A 19,627-nucleotide genomic window follows, 5' to 3' on the forward strand; every position below is an offset into this window, starting at 1 on the left:
CCTTACAGGTCTGTAAAATCTGACCCTTACAGGTCTGTTATGGGGGGACCTTGAAAATAAAAGGTTTAATATGAGTGTGCACAGTGAACCTGCTGGTCTAATGTTTAACCGAAAACACATTATTATACATTATTTTATGTTTTAACTATGCGAGCTTGTAGATCTGCTATTTTTGAATATCGTGAGCATTTGTGCGAGTCTTTGAATATTTTGACCCGATTCTATAAGTGTCATCTAAATCCTTCTAAGTTTTTTTTTTTTTTTTTTTACTATGTTTCTATGTCAGTGGTGCTCAAACGTTTTCATGTGAACCACCCCCAAAATGATATGGATTTAGCCACGGACCCCCATCTCAAAATATTTAGTTCCAGGGACCCCAGAAGCAAAAAAAATAATAAAATATAATTGAGTTACAAATGTTCGCTTAAAAACACAAAAATACATACACTATATTCAAAGATTTGCATTCCCAGTCTACATGGATCAATGCGAGTGTGCACAGTTAGTCCACGTTACCTTTGGTTTTCTCCAGTTTGTTTTCTCGGCAGTCACACTTGCCCCTGACCAGCTGCCTGTCCTCCAGGCCCCTCTTCAGGCTGCTGAGTCTGAACACATACAGCCGAGCATCCTTTCCTGCAACACACACCACAACATTTAAAACAAACCCCCCAAAATAATCATATTTTAACCGGGGAGTCGGGGACCCCCCCACCCTGACGAGCACTAAGAGTTGAGGCATTGCATTCTGTATAACACGGTGCTATTGTGAACTGAAAATAGCAGATCTACATGCTCACAACGCCTCGCGTTGCGAGGCGTTTTTTCGAGGTATTAAAAAAATCCTTAAATTGTCACTTTAGAAATGTGTAGATAGCCTCTATACACTTAAACTGTATGTTGGTTTGTTTGCTGTTGAGTGAGAAAACAACATTGCACATTAAGTTAATCATCTAGACCCCCCAAAATAATTTGGGGACCCCCCCCCCCCCACCCACAGGTTGAGAACCACTGCTATAGGGCAGTCTTTTCAACCTTGAGGGGGTTCCAGCAAGTGGTCCCCAGCTAAATGATGGTAACCAAATGGACCCCTCTTTAACTCCTGAGAGCGTAAAATGAAACCACATGGACCACTAAGGGTTTAATTACTGTTTAACACCTGCATTACTTAATTCACAAGACGTCTACACAATTAGAGAATGGAGAATAATTTCAATACAGCATGAAGTTGTGATACAAAATCTTATCCAATGACAACAACATATTCAAAGGTTTTGGGTCTGAGAAGCTCATTAAATGGTCGTCCGTGGCTCAAATGCCGCAAAAATAACAGACCTTGATATATATTTATATACGTTATGTTTAGGAACCAAGCCATCCAGGCTCCAGGTGAAGCTGGTTGAATCACGACTATACAACATTTGAAAAAGAATATAATCTTACAATAAATGCGAGAAGTCTCTGCGTGCGTGTCAATACATGCGCTTTTTAAGTGGTTAAAAGCACTGGTGCCAAAGCTGCAATAATAGCCTTCATCTTATATGGCCGTTACTGGGTCACATGGTGGCGTGCTGGTGGCGGCTCTGAGGCACTGCCATTATCACAGCGCCACTTATGTCATCAGCCAGACCCAGCCACTGCTGAGTTATAGTTTGTCACACCCATCGGCCTTTCACCGTGAATGAGTCATAGGCAAGGTGGCCCATATATCTTTGTGTGCATGTGTGTGCGCGTGTATATGTATACACTGACTATAATACACACACCAGAGAGAGAGAGAGAGAGAGAGAGAGAGAGAGAGAGAGAGAGAGAGAGAGAGAGAGAGAGAGATACCGACATTGTCCCACCCTGCAAGCAAGATTCTTATACATTTGAAAACTTGAGAAGGAGCATAATGAGTACTTTCTACTTTTGGTACTTTTGCCAATACCTTTGTACTTTTACTCAAGTGCATTTTGAATTCTGGACTTTTACTTATATCAATGCTGCAATTCATTGCAGCATTGATACTCAAGCAAAACATTTGTGTACTTTTTTCCACCCCTGTTCCCACGTCCCACCTACCTTTGTCAGCCCTGATAATGAGGAGGTCCTGAGGCTCCAGAACGTGCATCTGCTTCACCACCATGGTCTTGTCAAACACCTGGACCGGTGGCATGGCGGCCTGCTGTGTCTCTGAAACGCAACACGACACGATGCAGCAAGTCACTTCAAAGACCGTGTCCTCGACTAAACAAATTCTATGACTGTGTCGGCGTGGTCTGCGTCTGATACCGTTGACATGCTAATCTATTTTCGGTTGAGAAACGACCCGAAACAAATAATTCCAGAGAGATGTGTAGCACTCACCAGTGTTGGGCACAGTGGGGTCTGAGCCTGAAATGTGGACAAACACATCAACATTAAATCATGTTAGACCTTCACCTTCATCTGAAGAGTATGGTACAATACAATACAAGGACTGCAAATATCCACACATTTCCTATCGATTATTCTTTCGATTTGTGGCGCAAAAACAGGTCAAATGTGTGTGTGTGTGTTTGTAAAGGGTGTCTGAATGTGACATGATTTAATAATACATCCTATCATCCCATTGGGGTTTATTTCTCAACAGTGACCGGTAGGGCTGTCACAATTATGAAATTTTACATGACGATTAATTGTCACTCAAATAATTGCGATTAACGATTTAATATATGACACAGATGTGACACATAACCTAAATATACAAAGAGATTACTGACATATTTGACAACTTTATACTTAAAGGAAGACTTTGTTTGTCACAACTGCCCATGAAGGATTGAGGTGCATCTTGGGAATGGGCTTATTGTGTCTAAAAATACATATTTAGCCACTTGCATGCATGCCCCCAACCACTGAAATCAAAGTAATTAAAATCGATAAAACGACAGAAAGCAGTAAATGATTTGAACACAATTTTTTTCTTTTCTCTAATTATAATCTAAAATATGAACCCCCTGTAAAAACTAAGTTGTCCATTAAAAAAAGAACATTGATAGCCCATCTACAAGCTCACAAAACGTCATGATACGACGTGTTGTGAGCTTGTAGATCTGCTATTTCCACTATTTTTGAACATGTTTGAAAATATTTTAACATTTTTCAACATGGAAACGATTATGACGATTATGACAAAATAATTGCGGTTATGTGAAATAATTGCGATTAGACTATTATGTTGTAATTGTGACAGGCCTAGTAGTGACCGGCTCGCCATCAATTATCCCTTGCGTATGAAGCCCATCCAGCCTGGTATGGCCGTGTCCAGCGTGTCATTATGAGGGCGGTGGAAACAACATGCAGAGGTCTATATATTGATGGGAATGATGACCTCACCGCCGTCCAGCAGCATGACCCCGGCCGTGTCCGTGGCAACCAGCAGAGACTGACCCCATGAGTCAGCACACACCATCTCATAGGGGAACGTACTGCAGAATGGCTGCGACTCCCATGGCTGGGACACACACACACACAATTTACAATTTAGGCATTTACCAGACACTCTTAATTAATCCAGAGCGACTTACGATACGCAGGTACATCCATACAATAGCAAGGTGATACCTCAATACATCAACATCAATACATCAAATGCATAGAAATAGAAATGTGAAAGGTGTTCTGACCTCTTTCCTACAGAGACCCGTGGTGACCAGACTGGTCGGTGCGTCTCCTCTTACGATGGTCTTCAGCTTTAAGGCCTGGAAAACACACAGTGTAACATGGAGACCTCATACAGCATACAGTATGAAAACACACAGTGTAACATGGAGACCTGTTAGCATACAGTATGAAAACACACAGTGTAACATGGTGACCTGTTAGCATACAGTATGAAAACACAGTGTAACATGGTGACCTGTTAGCATACAGTATGAAAACACACAGTGTAACATGGTGACCTGTTAGCATACAGTATGAAAACACAGTGTAACATGGTGACGTTGCAGCATTCAGGCAGAGAGCCTCACTATTGTGAACGATTGTGAATGGAATTTGGAGTTAATGAATTAACCCATTAAGACCTGGAACCACTTTAACCATAACTTTGTGCCCAGTCAAGGCATCATGCAGTACTACTCCTTTAAAGGCAGAATGGCCACCAAGTACAGTATATATCAGGGGTCTCAAACTCAATTTACCTTGGGGCCGCTGGAGGCAGAGTCTGGCTGAGGCTGAGGCTGGGCCGTGCACATGCACTAATATGCATGTGCACTAATTTGTTTTATTTATATACTGTAGTTTCATACCAGTTAGTATCTATCTCCCCATCAAAGACATTTTAAAAAATATATTTTTTATTTTTTAACACAAAATAAGATGGACCCTGGTGTAAAAAAGTTGTGTTTAACTTATGGAACATGTACTGTACTGTTAACTGTATTGTATTATTACCTGTTTTGAGGTTCATATAAAACTTGCGGGCCGCACTAACATTAAACTTTCATATTAAGGTGGGGGCCACAAAATATCGTCTCGCGGGCCGCAAATGGCCCCCGGGCCGCCAGTTTGAGACCCCTGGTATATATGATCAATACTCTTCGTTGTTCCATTTCTGTGTGCGTGTGTGTGCGTGTGTGTGTGTGTGTGTGTGTGTGTGTGTGTTTGTGTGCGAGCATGTGCTTATGTGTGTCTGTTACCTGCCCTATCCTGACAAACTCGGCCTGTCGCGCCTCCTCCTTCTTGCGTGCAGACTTGGGCGACTCGGGGAGCACGTCGCTGAAGGAACGTCTGTTCAACATGTTCTGAGGGGAGAAAGGAACCTACAGTATGGTATGGAACACCAATACACACACACACACACACACACACACACACACACACACACACACACACACACACACACACACACACACATACAGTACATACACACACACATGCACGCACGCACGCACACACGTGCACATGCATGTGCAAAGGGAAACAGGAAACAGAAAGACGTCTCAGAGGAGGAGGGAAGGTTAGCACAGCAGCACAATAAAAAGCTAAACCGTGTCAGGAGAGACGGAGACAGCGGAACGAAGGACAGGAGGGCCTGACAGCGAGCAGAAAGGAGCTGCACAACCATATGAGGGAGAAAGAAGACAGCGCTGCAGGGCATATCGCCTCTGTCTTGGTGGAAACCTCATATGTCCAAAAACTGTTACTTAACACATCTTCTGCCTAACCCGGCCACAGATGTGTTTTCTCTGGTTAACGGTGCTCTGCCACGGCTGAGTTAACCCGACTGTGGTTGGGTTAGCTAGTTACCATTGTAACCAGGTGTTTACCTGCTCCCGCAGCCACTGGTGAGCTAAGAAACTACATATCCCATGATGCAACGCAGCCGCCATGTGACCAAGTTTCACTTCCTCATTCAGGTCGATACTGTCCACGCTGGAAAAAACAGCTGTTTTCTCCCCTTTTTTTTTCTTCACTCTCCTCACGGTGGTTCATTTCAGCTCACTCTCGGTGGAGCATGGATTTTACTGTATCGATTATCTTTTCCCCGCACCAAAGAACACACGCAGCGCGGCCATGGACTCACGCACCGCACGCACAGAGGCTCTCCAGAACAGGTAAATATCATATAAAAAAGCCTTGGCATTGAAAAGTGTATTGTTATGGCGACGCGATGGCAAGCATTGTGTTAAAAGTAGCAGCAAGCCCTAAGGGAGTGTAAATCCCTTCAAAATGGGTCTGAAAAGTCACCTACAGACGGCTGCTACTCGAAACTTGTAATAGACTAAGGCTGGTTATGATGGGGTTATGGTGGGGTTAGGGTGGGGGTAGGGAGGGGTCAGGAGGGGTTAGGTGGAGTAAGTGATACCTTGTGAAGGTCAGGTGTGAGGTCCTGGTAGAGGGAGCGGATTAACATGTCCAACGTCCGCTGGCGTTTCTGGGCAAACGTTGGCGTCTCCAAAGTGGCTTTCTCTCCATTTATTACTGTGGTAGATAGATGAAGAGAGATATGGGTCAAATTACAGTAAAAAAAACTAATCTAAATAACAAAAACAAGTAATAACCCTTTTAGTAGCCTATATGTATTTGTCTGCAGTGGTGGAAAAAGTACTGTCATTTTTTACTTATCAATACTGCAATATAGAAATACTCTGTAAGGGTGCCCTGGGTGGAATCCTCGTTCCGCCAATGCATTTCAATGAGAGTGAAGCGGTTTCATGCCAGCAGAGGATTTCTGCAAAAAAAACGCTTCACTCTCATTGAAATGCATTGGCGGAACACGGATTCCACTCTTATAGGTATTTTGGTGTGAGGGCACCCTTACAAGTAAAAGTGTAGAATTCAAAATGTAATTGAGTAAAAGTACGAAAGTATTGGTATCAAAATGTACTTAAATCAGTAAAAGTAAAAGAAAATGTTTGAAAATAGCAGATCTACAAGCTCACAACGCGTTGCATCTTATAGATTGGCTATTTTCAAATAGCCTAGGTATAAAAGAGGTCTAAAGTGCTCAATGTGTGTTTTGCAATATTATAATTTACATCTGCAAAGTAACTAGTAACTTACGTTTTTTTTCTTTTCTTTTGGTTTTCAACAAACAAGCCGTAAAAGAAGCTTCGTATGACGGACAAAGTATACATTCACTACTGACTACGCAGTCACTGTTTGTAGAAAGATCACGTGACCTACTGTAACATAATGATATTTTTCATCACATCTTTAAGTGAATGTACTTAGTGACTTTACACCAGTGTTTGTCTGCTTACATTTGACTAATAGAAAGTCCCTGAACTCTTGGTGGTCAGTGAATAGTGGTGGAGATGGGAGAGGTGGTCCAAACAGTGGAACACTCTCCTCTGAAAAGATCTTCAACCTGTGACAGAAAGCACAGCCAAATCCTCTGGGTTATTATTTTAAATTACACATTTGTACACGCTCTGAGTTACACACGGATACATTAACACAAAAGGATTGACTTTGTTGCGCATAAATCAGATCTCCATTTTCACATAGCAACAATGAGCCACTCACCTGTAACTGTCATTCTGGCTATTATACCTAACTAATGCAAAGATATCTGCAAGAGAAGTCAAGGAAATACAAACAAGAACTCATAATGAACATGTTAAATGATGCAATCCATATTGTTTACATATCACACCAAAATACATTATTAAGTAGCAGTTATATTATACGTATAATAATCCTACAAAGTCTATTTACCTAACACTTTGTGAATGAAATGTTAGCTTTGCCTCCATTTCTATCTATTGGTGGCCTGTACACGAATCAGACCTAACCAACCCAAGCACAGCAGGCTAGCCTGACACTTCAGTCCGCACATCACCCCCCCCTGCTGGTGGGTGGTTTGTAGTGTGGACTGAAGCTGCACACATTTTAATCTATTTCGAAGGCGCCCGAAGAGCGGGCGCATTGAATGGGCCAATCAGGGTTGTATGCTTGGGGCACGTGGTGTGGCTGCTCCGTTCCCAGCCCCCTCCAAACAGAGCTCTTGAGCTCACGTAAGACTCACTCGTGGACTCTGATTGGTGTCCTCTGCCCACGTGAGAGTCTAGTGGACTCTGATTGGTCCGTGAAAACTGTCATGGCGGAGTCAGACTTGACTCGTATTATTTTAATAAACTATGAAATAGTGCCGTTTCTTCACGTTTTAATACCATTTTGCACTAACGTAAACATGCAGACATATAATATGTTATGAGAAATAACGTATTTTTGCAATGTCACGCCACGTCGCCGTCGCGCGTGTGTGTGTGTGTATGTGTGTGTGTGTGTGTGTGTGTGACGTCAATAGGCTTTAGCCCCCCCCCGCCGAAATGGATTGTCTGCCCGGAATGTCAGACTCTCTCCCCCCACGTAGTGTGGTGTTGAGATGTCGGACGCTAGCAGTCAGGCAACAGCAGGCCAGGTCGGATGTGAAGTCACCCTTATACTGTCTTTATACTGTCTTTAATATTATATTGTTGCTCTTTTTGTTAGAACTTCTTTGAACTTGTTCTCTACCCTTACCCGTGTCATGGTTTCATCCTCACTACGGTTCTGTTATGACGACTCGAGTTTCCCTCAAGATTAATCAAGGTCTGTCTATCTCAGTGTTTCTCAAACTTTAACATTTCAAGGTGTCCACTTAACTTTAGTTACAGACTTGTATGAGTCAATTTAGACCCCCCCCCCCCCCCTAAAGGAATCCACAGAGTCCCTGGAATCCACTTTGAGAAACACTGGTCTGTCTATAATAGCACAAGATTTAAATTGGCTGTTTGTCCATTGGTCCAAGCTCCTTGTGATGTCATGGCTGATGATGTCAAGGATACGGGTGAAGTGAGATCGGATCATGGAGGGTTTAAACGACGGGGAGGCATCGTCTCCTTCCTGGAATACTATGGTGACGATGTCATTCCCGATGTGTCGCTTTCTCTCCACCTGGCATGGAGGACCAATCAGAAAGAGAGACGAGAGAGGATGAGGGACAAAAAAATATATAATTATTATTTTTTTTACCAGGTAGTCACTTGAACGTCGAGCAAGACCAGACCAAAATTACATTTCAAATACAAACACACAAGGCACAAAAGTAAAAAAAAAAAAAAAGAGAAAAAGAAGAAGAAAAATTACAGGGATTGGGAGGGGGAAGCAGGGGAAAGAAGATCACGTTGATGAAAATAACGTAAATAAAATAATATATAACACTTCGATACAATAAACCATCAACATTCTCCTATCTTATTCTTTAGGATTCCTGTAGTAAGTATAGTAAATAAGTAGCATCATCAATCAACGGTTCCCAAGCAATGTAAGCAATGTATCCTATAGATCAGAGCCCATCTCCTGTTTCTTTAGTGCGAGGCAGCCTGATGTACAAGCTGGCCTACACCCCCTGGACATGACGCTAGCATGTCACAGGGACTTACCCTCAACCTAACCCTTCATGCTGAGTGCCAAGCTGAGACGCCTTGGGTAACATTTCTTATGGGCTTTGGTATGACTGGGCCGGGGATTTAACGCCCAGCATCTCAATCTCAGGGCGGACACTCTTAACCACAAGCCCTCTGAGCATGCCTAGAACTTGAGCTTTAACATGAGCTTTAACTTCAGATAAGAAAAATGAGATGCAGAGGGCTGACTCTGTGCTTTGTGAATTTATAGCTACAGTAACAGCGGACAATGTATGTGTGGTATTATGCTTACATGTCTTTTCTCAATACTATTATTTTAACCAATAATTAATCTTTTTGCAGTGAACTCAAAACAAAACAAAACAAAAAACAGTACCACTCTTTATGGAATATTAACATAAGATTGGATGGAATCACGCACGCACACACACACACACACACACACACACACACACACACACACACACACACACACACACACACACACACACACACACACACACACACACACACACACACACACACACACACACACACACACACACACACACACACACACACACACACACACACACACACACACACACACACACAGCAGTGAGAGGAATGCATTTCTGTTCATTAAAAACAGCAGAATGAGTTTTAGGACAAATCCAATAATGGATCCACCCTCTCAAATCCCAGTCAGTGATATGGACGGAGCCGGATGGATATCACTGCCTGTACAAAACCACTACACTCGGCGGAGGTACAGTAAAACCCAGCCTACAGACTACAGGATAATAAGGGAGATATTCGTGTCGGGAACGCTATCAGGAAGGGCGTTCCCTGTTGGAGCCTGATCGGGAGCGATTATCTACCGTGTGCGATGCGAGGGATTCAAACGAGATCCGATCTTAAAGCCTCCCGAATTGATCACAGAAAATTGGGGCCACCCGATAATGTTCATATACATCACATCACATGCTTATCTGGGTGATTACGCCACTGTGCCACTCAAAAGACACAGCATCTGTACAAGGAGACGGACGTCAAGTGAACGAGGGGATGTTTGACATGACGATCGCCGGTCGAAACAACGTTGGACAACACTTGATACCGTTGCTGTCAGGCAGAATCTCCATGTCTTTAGTTTTCTTTTTTTTTTTCCGTAAATGAACGCCCTACTTCATCATACTACGACTACAGCGTCACACGATAGCATCAAAAGTAGCAGATCTGCAAGCTCGAAACACGTTAAAAAAGGGGGTTGAAATCCTGTAGCATGACCTGGGCTTAAGAGCCACTACACGGTGAGGTCAGCCAGCTTGTCGCGGCTGAATAACCAACAGATTAAAACACACACACACACACACACAAAATGGTATTTCCAGCACAGTGGTATACAAATTGATATAGTATTGATCTCTCTCTCTCTCTCTCTCTCTGTGTTGTCCTCAGACAAGCCCTCCATTGTCGTCTCTATACATCTGGCCAGCTCGTTGGTACTTTGCGCTCCTGCTTCTTTCTCGAGTACACCCACGTATGTTAATGTGGGACGGCCTCGTGACCGATGCCAATGTGTTGGTTCCCACAGCACCAATTTGCTGGCTGGCAGTTCTTGGCGTATTTGGCAGTGTCCTGCTAGTCTCATTCAGCTGGCTGCCCTTGGTATTCCCTCATACAGATTCTTGTTGGTAACATTAACTATTTTCATTCACTCTTGCTGATGTTAAGTACTGCACGCAATATTCTGGTCTAGCAGAGACTTGTGCAGGGTTGGTTTCAGGGTCCAGCATTCACTGCCATATAGGAGAACAGACTCTACCGTTGCATAGATGAAGCTGATTTAGATTTGTCCTGGGGAGGTTGGAGTTCCAGATACTGGCCACGGCGTTCAGGGCCCTCCATCCAAGAACCTTCCTCACTTTAAGATCTTACTCGTTAGAGTTGACCCATGAGCCCAGGTATTTGAAGTCCTTGACCTCCTTCAAAGCGGGTTCCCTTGTTATAGGCGATTTTCTTGGCATTTAGCCGAAGGCCAACCATGGCACACTCTTGACTCCACTCTGATGATCTAAAACCTCACAATGAGCTTGTAGATCTGCTATTTACGGAGTCCAAATTAAGCATAACTTGCCTGGAGTAACACACACACAATCAAAGATGGGGGACAGACAGACAGACAGAGAGAGAGAGAGAGATGGGAATCAGGTGTAAGGATGAGATAATAGATGAGATGTGGACAGAGCCGAAAGGATGAAGAGGACATGGTTTTATATCCACTGGTCTGATTTATGTTGAGTTACAGACTTATACGGCAGAGGGCTTTACAACGATCCCCCCCTTATGTCTCTCAAGAGGTAACCATGGAAACCATAGTCTGTGAGGCACCCAGCGCACATAAAGCATGTCAGTATTCACATTAACACATGCACACAGGCACACACACACACACACACACACACACACACACACACACACACACACACACACACACAGACACACGCACACAGACACAGTACACACCTGCTGTTTGTTCTCCTTAGAGTAGGGTAACATGGTAGACACGTGGAACATGAGTTCGTGGCCCTGATACACAGTGTAGATGGAATTCATTCCTGTAGTGTCATCTGCCAAAGAAAGAGGGCGACAGAACGGAGAAAGAGTATTGAGAGGCGTGCCGAAGAAATGTGAAATGTTTCAAAACACAGTGTTAATTTAACTCACACATGATAAATTAAAATGGATGATTTTTACAGTACAAGTACAATTTAATTCTCCGGTTGTAGATAAGTTTCCTTTGCGATGGACCCTTGTCGGGTCCAGGGATCAATGGTTCCATTAGTACGCTCTCAGAGTCAGGGGCGTGCTGGGCCCCTGATTCAGCCCGGGAAAAAGAGTTGGAGAGGCCCTCATTGCGCGCTATAGAGAGAGATCTCTCTCTATAGCGCTGCTGCTACTCAAAGATTTGCCATTTCAGATCATGACAAGTGACAAGCCAGTGGGCCAATTACATGAGTTATATTTTGTTGTTGTCGGGTGGAAACCTTGTATGTCCAAAACCGTTTGTTTTGTATTTATCATTTTAAAAATGATTTAAAATAGTGGAAACAGCCGATCTACTCGCGGTGCGAGGCGTTGTGTGCTTGTAGATCTGCTGTTTTCACTACTTTTGTGCAACAGCCTTGTATGATGAAGCAGGGCTTTGCTTTGCGAACAAATATACAAATTTGAAACTTGGAGATACAAGGTTTCTGCCCGACAGTGTCGATTTACTTTGTTGGCCGCCCAGCCCCCAAAATGGAACGAAAGCCGACATTTTTTATTTATTTATTTTTTTCTAATGGCCGGCCTGGACTGGCCGGGAATGAACCGGCCGTTCGGGAGTTGTCCCGCTTTTCCCAATGGCCAGCACGCCCCTGCTCAGAGTTATGGGGGTCCTTGAAATTAGAAAGGTTTGAGTGGAGTGGTCTCTTACTCTTGGTGTCCAGTCCACCGCGGTAGCCCACCCAGCCCTGCAGTGCGACTGTGTCTCCCAGCAGATTCAGAAACTTATCGAAGTTCTCACTCCCCGTCTCTAAAACAAACACAGGACACATTTAGTTTAGCTGATTATGTTCCACTTAAATGGGGCGTAAGTGTTTTCTTTTGGGTTAAATATGTCTATATTCTGATACTAATCATTGCAACAGTAAGAGGGGTCTCCCTTTCTCTCCAGCTCTTTATTAAACAGAAAATACATTTCAGATCGAGATACTAATTTCATCATGAGAGAGAACTCATAAAGGAGACAGGATAAACAAGTGAAATTGAAAATAAAAAAATAAAAAATAAAATGAGCAGACAAAGTGGAGCACTATACCATGTAAGCTGACAAATGGATTCTCTCTTCAATTGGCTAAAAACGGTATCCCAACCTGACCTGATTTATTTTCTGATAACTTGAGTTAAAGGAGTAGTTCACCCCCAAAATGATTTTTTTTTCTATTGATTACTCATGCCATGGAGAGTAGAGTTCAATAATATTTTTTGTTTTTTGTCACATTCCTAAGACAAAAATGTGATAACAATAAATGTACCCCCATTCGTTCCGGATGGTGACCCGTTTCGAAACGGGTCCCCATCCGGAATCAATGGGGTTAAATGTACTCGAATAAATGTTTTGTCTTAGGAATGTGACAAAAACCAAAAAATATTATTGAACTCTACTCTCCATGGCATGAGTAATCAATAGAAAAAAAGTCATTTTGGGGGTGAACTACTCCTTTAAGTGCTGGGGAGACATGGAGACCCTTGTAACTGAACAAGCACTTCAGCAATGATTACGTTTCTTGTTTTTACAAAAACATACAGTTTCACTTACACCCCTATAAGTACATAGAGTACATTACAGTGTTAAAGGATTTACCGTTGCTAAACATCTCGTCATCTGTCAGCTGCCCATCTTTGGCATACAGGACACCGAATTTGAAGTTCACAGAACCCTACAAAGACAAGACTCCATGAGATGAGTGACCTACAACAGTATGTACATACAAAATTCAATCTTACAAATGTAAATATGCCCATGCATGTAAAAGCAATTTTTACATACCTAAACTAACCAAAACTATCTATCTATCTATCTATCTATCTATCTATCTATCTATCTATCTATCCGTCTTATTACGACTAGTATGTTGAAGGTCATAAGGGTGGTGAAGCGTCATCAATCAACCAGTCAATCTATTGAACAATCAATCAACAATCAATCGATAGATTAAACTTTAAACTGGACACAAGAAAAAACAGTATAATTTTTGGGTTCCATCCACCGTACCTCTTGTTCTTCCAACACCAGTAGATCCTGAGAGAAAGGAACATAACAGTTAATGCATCATTTATACTTCATGATTATAGCATTGAGACCGGGAACGCATTATTACCCATTATTACTATTATTAAATAGCAGATCTACAAGCTCGTAGATCTGCTATTTTTGAAAAATGATGAAATTCTGTGCAATACTTTGAATATATTTGATCCGATTCTATAAATGTCTTCTAAATCAGTGGTTCTCAAACGTGTCAAGGACCCCCAAAATTGTATTAAGTATTCGTGTTTTTGGCCGCGGAACCCCATCTCATAATATTATGTAGCGTATCAGGTACCCCCCAGAAGCAAATATTTGAGTTACAAATGTTCTTTAAAAGAATATGTATTCAAAGTTTTGCACAAAATGTCACGATTTAAAATAAATGAATCAATAGCTAAAGTATAAAAGAGCAGTCCAGGTTAATTTGTTATAGCAGATACAACAAGCTCACAACAACGCAACGCGCTGTGAGCTTGTTGTCATCTAGTCTCTGTCGGATGGAAACCTCATGTCCCAAAACTGTGAAAGCAAAAGTAACAGATCTACACGCTTGATACTTTCATGTGTGATGCCGTTGTATGATCAAGTAGGGCATTCATTTATAATGAAAATAAAAAAGGAGAAGAAAACACTCACAAAAAAACACACAAAAAGTTATAATATGGAAGAGGTTTCTGCCCCGACAGCAACAATCTGCTGTTTTCAACATGCGACACCAAATAGCAGATCAACAAGCTCACAATGTGTCGCATCGCAACGCATCGTGAGCTTTTAGATCTGCTACATTTCGTCTATTTTCAAATGACCGAAATGTATAGGGCTGAAATGGTTAATCCATGTTTTGTAGTAATAATCAAAATAATCAAAAAAGTAACTAGTAACTAACGTTTTTAAATAATTGTAGTGGAGTAAAAGTACTGATAATTGGAAATACTCCAGTAAAGTGAAAAAAAAAGAAAAGAAAAACAAAGTACAGTACTTGAGTAAATGTGCTTAGCTACTTGACACCAGTGCGTGTAGCATAATTCTCACCTTCTGAATCTCTGGGTTGAGTATCTCCCTGGGACCTTTCTCAAACCTGTCCAGGTTCATTGCACTGTGGAACATGAAGGAGAGGAGGCCAGAGTTAGAGTTAGTATACTGGAACATGAAGGAGAGGAGGCCAGAGTTAGAGTTAGTATAGCAGAGGAGGAGACGGAGGGGAACAGGATAGACGGACAAGCACTTAACACATAAGACCTGGAATTATTTTATGTTTTAACTATTAAAAAATAGCAGATCTACGTACAAGCTCACAGCGCGACGAGCTTGTAGATATGCTATTTACTTCTGGGGGGTCCCTGATACATAATATTTCGAGATGGGAGTTCGGCGGCCAAATACACAGGGGTCCTTGACAAGAAAAAATAAGTGTGAGAACCACTGACACAGAAACATAGAAGCGTTTTTCAAATATCTGTTAGGATTTAGGAGAAATGTGTAGAACCGGGTCAATATATTCAAAAATAGCAGATCTACAAGCTCGCAGCGCAGCACTCACACTGTGAGTAGTTAAAGCAATAGTTAAAGCATAAAATAATGGTAATGGATAATATGTATATGTATATGTATTCTGGGCAAAACTTATATAGCACATCTAGAAGCTCACATCGCGCCACGTTGTGAGCGTTTATATCTGCTATTTTCCACGAAGAGGATAGAGCCCTGAGGGACTCCTCCGGTCAACCATAGGTAGGGTCAGTTACATAGAAGGATATGGACATCTGATCCCAGGCGACACCCACTAATAAAGCTCAGGAAATCCCTCCCGTCAGCCTGCATGGGTGGGGCTGTACTGAATACAAAGGTGCTACTCTATGGCAGTGGTTCTCAACCTTTTCAGGCCGCGACCCCCAAAATAATCATATTTTAACTGGGGACCCCCCCACCCTGACGAGCAATAAGAGTTGAGGCATTACATTTTGTATAACACGGTTCTATTGTGAAAATAGCAGATCTACATGCTCACAACGCCTCGCGTTTTGCGAGGCGTTGTGAGAATGTAGATCGGCTATTTTCAAAATTTCTGCCTCTAATATTTGACAATTTGGCCAATGTTTAATTTGTTATTTTAGAGGTATTAATAAAAAGTCCTTAAATTGTCACTTCAGAAATGTGCAGATACCCTCTATAGTCTATACACATAAACTTTGTTGGTTTGTGAGAAAACAACGTTGCACTTTAAGCTAATCATCTGGGGACTCCCTCAAATAATTTGTGGACCCCCCTGGGGGTCCCGACCCACATGGTGGGAACCACTGCTCTATGGCTCCGGTTCCCAACAGCTGGGTCCATTTTTCTTCAAGATTTATTTGAAAAAAGCAGGTCTGCAAGTTCACAATGTTGCGATGTGCGTTGTGAGCTTCAAGAGAGCCCTTATTTCCAAATAGCCAATGTAAATACAGTAACTGTGGTTAAAATGTTGATGCTATATTGACTCATTTAGCTGAGGAGCCCCTAGGGTTCCCCTCAAGGACCCCTAGGGGTCCCTGGACCCCCATTTTGAGTACCACTGCTCTAAGAGACAGTTTCATGCACAGCTGTGGGAGTAACCTCCCGCCAGTCCGCCACTAATCAAAACAATACATTTCTGTTCAAAGAATTGTCAGACTCCGATTATCTTTTATGTTCTTAGATGAGACCTTTCTTAGACTGGAAATGTTGAAAGTAACAATCCTACATCTGTGCTGCTTCTCTGACTATCTAAATACACTGTTTCCTCAACGTGTGGTCTGGGGACCACCAAGGGTCTGTAACAGGGACATGCTGGGCCCCTGATTCAGCCCGGGAAAAAGAGTTGGAGAGGCCCTCATTTTTTTTGTTATATTTCGTCGTTGTCGGGTGTTTTTTTTGTATTTATCATTTTAAAAATGATTTAAACTAGTGAAAACAGCCGATCTACAAGCACACAACGCCTCGCGGTGCGAGGCGTTGTGTGCTTGTAGATCTGCTGTTTTCACTACTTTTGTGCAACAGCCTTGTATGATGAAGCAGGGCTTTGCTTTGCGAAAAAATTTATACATTTGAAACTGAACCGGCCGTTCGCGAGTTGTCCCGCTTTTCCCAATGGCCAGCACGTCCCTGGTCTGTAACCCTGAGAGTGCACAAATGGAACCAAATGGACCCGTAACACTGCACCAGGAGACCCATTGTATAGGCCTACTCTCAATAGTTACAGAATACAGACCCATAAGTCAATTTTTGTAGCCTGAAATAGCAGAAATCGTATTTTATTCGATTTCAGTGGACCCTCCGCTGAAATCAATTTGAAATGCGATTTCCGCTACCGGGGTGGTTTACCGGGCTCATTTTTTGCCCTGTTGAGAAACAGTGGTCTAATTAATATACAGTACTTTCTCAAGATTTTTTTTTATTTCAAGGACCCCCAATTTGATATGCGTTAAGGCCCCCTATGTGATATGAATTTGATCTCTTGAACGTCAATCTACACTGTAACATCCTGTCATTATTATTGCGACATTTAACCCATTTAGGCCTAGAATTATTGAATGATTTAACCAGTGAAAAATAGCAGATATACAAGCTTGTAGATCTGCTATTTTTCGTGAAAATGTGTGCAAATCTTTGAATATATGTATTTTCAAAGCAAACCTTTCTAGGGGTCCTTCACATGAAAAAGTTTGAGAACCACTCACATAGTAGTCTCTCAAGAACAGACTAACTGAGCTCCAGTTAAGTGAAAAGGACCTTTTATTTGACGATGGCTAGCCAGATTGCTGACATAGAAACATAAGAGTTTTTCAAAAAATCTTAGGATTCAAAAGACACTTATAGAATCGGGTCAAAATTCAAATTTTCAAGATTTTTCAAAAATAGAAGATCTACAATGCGAGCTTGTATATCTGCTATTTTTCAATAGTTAAAGCATAAAATAATGATACACATTCTGTGTACCCGTTTTGAATGGGTTAAACTTGTAGTACAAAATAAAGAACATAATTTCACTACTAACCAAAACAAAGGTGATTTAATGATGTTGAAAGCTTATACTCTGTGGTGGGAGACCTACCAGAACCCCGTCTTTTGTGCAAAATCCTACTTTTGGTCAGAAAGTAAAATATTTCCACCAGACGGAGAATCTGCAGAAAGAAATGCTAGTAGGCAGAGTAGCTGACCACCGCCGCGGAGTCTGGGGGTTCGAATACACCGTGGTGCAGCAGGCTTTATCGAGCATCTATACAAACATAATTGGCCAGTGTTTGGCGAGGGAAGACATGGCAGGAAAGGGGGATATTTGTCACACTGTACTACCCAACACTAGAGTAGCACGAAGGATCAGATCTGTCCATTGATTCCATTAATAAACTCTCTGAGTTACAGTCCTGTAAAGGGTCCATTTGGTTCCCAACAATCAATCATTTCGCTGGGGAGCCCCCTGAAGGACTGCCTGGCCTCGGGGTCCTCTTGGGAAGCGGCTTGAAGGTAAATGATTCTCACCTTAAGATGGACTTGACCGATAGTGTTTTGGTGGGGCTGTAGGGTAGGCTTATCTTCAACGTACCCTGAAGCAACAAGAAGCACACACACATAGGAGGTTAAACAGTCTGATCTCACTTTTCACAACCACTTTCACCCAGGTCTGGATAATGAAACAATATATGAAACAATATCCTGTTTTAACCACCCAGATCGCCTATTCTGGGGGGAACATAAATAACCGATCTACAAGCTTGTAGATTGGCTATTTTTTGACAAAGAGATTTGGTATGGACAGAAACAAAATGGTCATAGTACAGCACTTTCACTAAGACTAGGTTGTTAACGTGATTAATTTACTACGGTAAAAGTCAATATTCATGGATATATTTGAGCAGGTATGTACAGTATATTCCTCCTTATCCGTGGATTTCTACTACCATGCAAAGGGGGAGTATTAACTTAACAGTTTTACTGCCAGATGTTATTATTTATTTATTGGGTATGGTGCCAGCAAAAAGCAGTTTACCTTTGCGACATTATAGAAAAAGAACTATTAATTTTCTTTTTTTTTTATTATTACATATTATGTACTTTGGCCATACTGGCAGCAGAGGGCAGCCTCATGCAAGAATTAATGTGAATTGGCCGCGCTCGGCTGCCATCCATTCAGACCACTGAATCGCTTCAGAGCAACAGATGCAGAGAAAATAACAAGGAAGTGATTTGTTACTCCATTGATGCTAACGTGTAGTGGATTTTTGAGAGCAGCGGTACGGGAGATGTTTTTACTGTACACGGCGACGCGACCCCTCATCAGCTTACGGACATCAATAAGGTAAAAGAACGAACGGCCGTATTGGCTATGAGCGGCGTTCAGAATTGGGAACGCCGCTTGCACTATGTAGGATAACTTTCCCGTTATATCCCAGATTTGGACCAGGGTCGCCTGCACAAGTGCTGACATTTTTACCACAGAACCAGCAGAGCCCATGCCTGCTTGCTCCCAGGATCGCGTCCAGCCTAGACACAGGATCTAAATGTCTCGACGGAAGAGCAGGCAGACCAAATACAACCACCCCAGTTGTATTACTACATTGTATTAACATCCTCTACCATACGGATTGGACAAAATAACATTTTATTCGCGCAGAAGTTACATAATACAGCATTACAGCAATACGACATTTCAGAGGAGAAAGCCAAATGAAGCCAAAGCTAACCTAACCAAAATAGCCCCAAAACAAAGCCAAGCTGAACTGCCTTGAAAGCCAAACGAAAATTAGACCAAATCAAGTCAAAACAAACCCAAACAAAAGATGTCTGGTTCAGGAACGACGTCCTGAATGAATGTGAAGGTAGATAAGCCTAATCAATGTGATTAGGCGGAGGTACAGTACATCCTGGAGCAGCTCCAACTGAAGGCCTGAGGCTA

The 19,627-nt window shown here is 42.2% G+C and overlaps 1 protein-coding gene across 1 annotated transcript in view; it reads right to left on the reverse strand.

Moving 5' to 3' along the window:
* Window positions 1–19,627, reverse strand: part of garnl3 (GTPase activating Rap/RanGAP domain like 3) — a gene marked incomplete at both ends in the record, with an annotated part of 122,587 nt that overhangs the window by 24,074 nt on the left and 78,886 nt on the right. The window contains 15 exons of the mRNA XM_080742984.1: window positions 517–633; window positions 2,062–2,172; window positions 3,358–3,475; window positions 3,648–3,722; window positions 4,662–4,766; window positions 5,831–5,946; window positions 6,729–6,835; window positions 6,994–7,039; window positions 8,298–8,406; window positions 11,388–11,491; window positions 12,340–12,438; window positions 13,270–13,345; window positions 13,681–13,707; window positions 14,749–14,812; window positions 18,214–18,278. Of these exons, the coding sequence (XP_080599110.1) occupies window positions 517–633; window positions 2,062–2,172; window positions 3,358–3,475; window positions 3,648–3,722; window positions 4,662–4,766; window positions 5,831–5,946; window positions 6,729–6,835; window positions 6,994–7,039; window positions 8,298–8,406; window positions 11,388–11,491; window positions 12,340–12,438; window positions 13,270–13,345; window positions 13,681–13,707; window positions 14,749–14,812; window positions 18,214–18,278 (1,339 nt within the window). The remainder of the gene's footprint in view (window positions 1–516; window positions 634–2,061; window positions 2,173–3,357; window positions 3,476–3,647; window positions 3,723–4,661; window positions 4,767–5,830; window positions 5,947–6,728; window positions 6,836–6,993; window positions 7,040–8,297; window positions 8,407–11,387; window positions 11,492–12,339; window positions 12,439–13,269; window positions 13,346–13,680; window positions 13,708–14,748; window positions 14,813–18,213; window positions 18,279–19,627) is intronic.

Source organism: Nannobrachium achirus (genome assembly GCF_963921795.1).
Source record: "Nannobrachium achirus genome assembly, chromosome: 15".
Taxonomy (NCBI): domain Eukaryota; kingdom Metazoa; phylum Chordata; class Actinopteri; order Myctophiformes; family Myctophidae; genus Nannobrachium; species Nannobrachium achirus.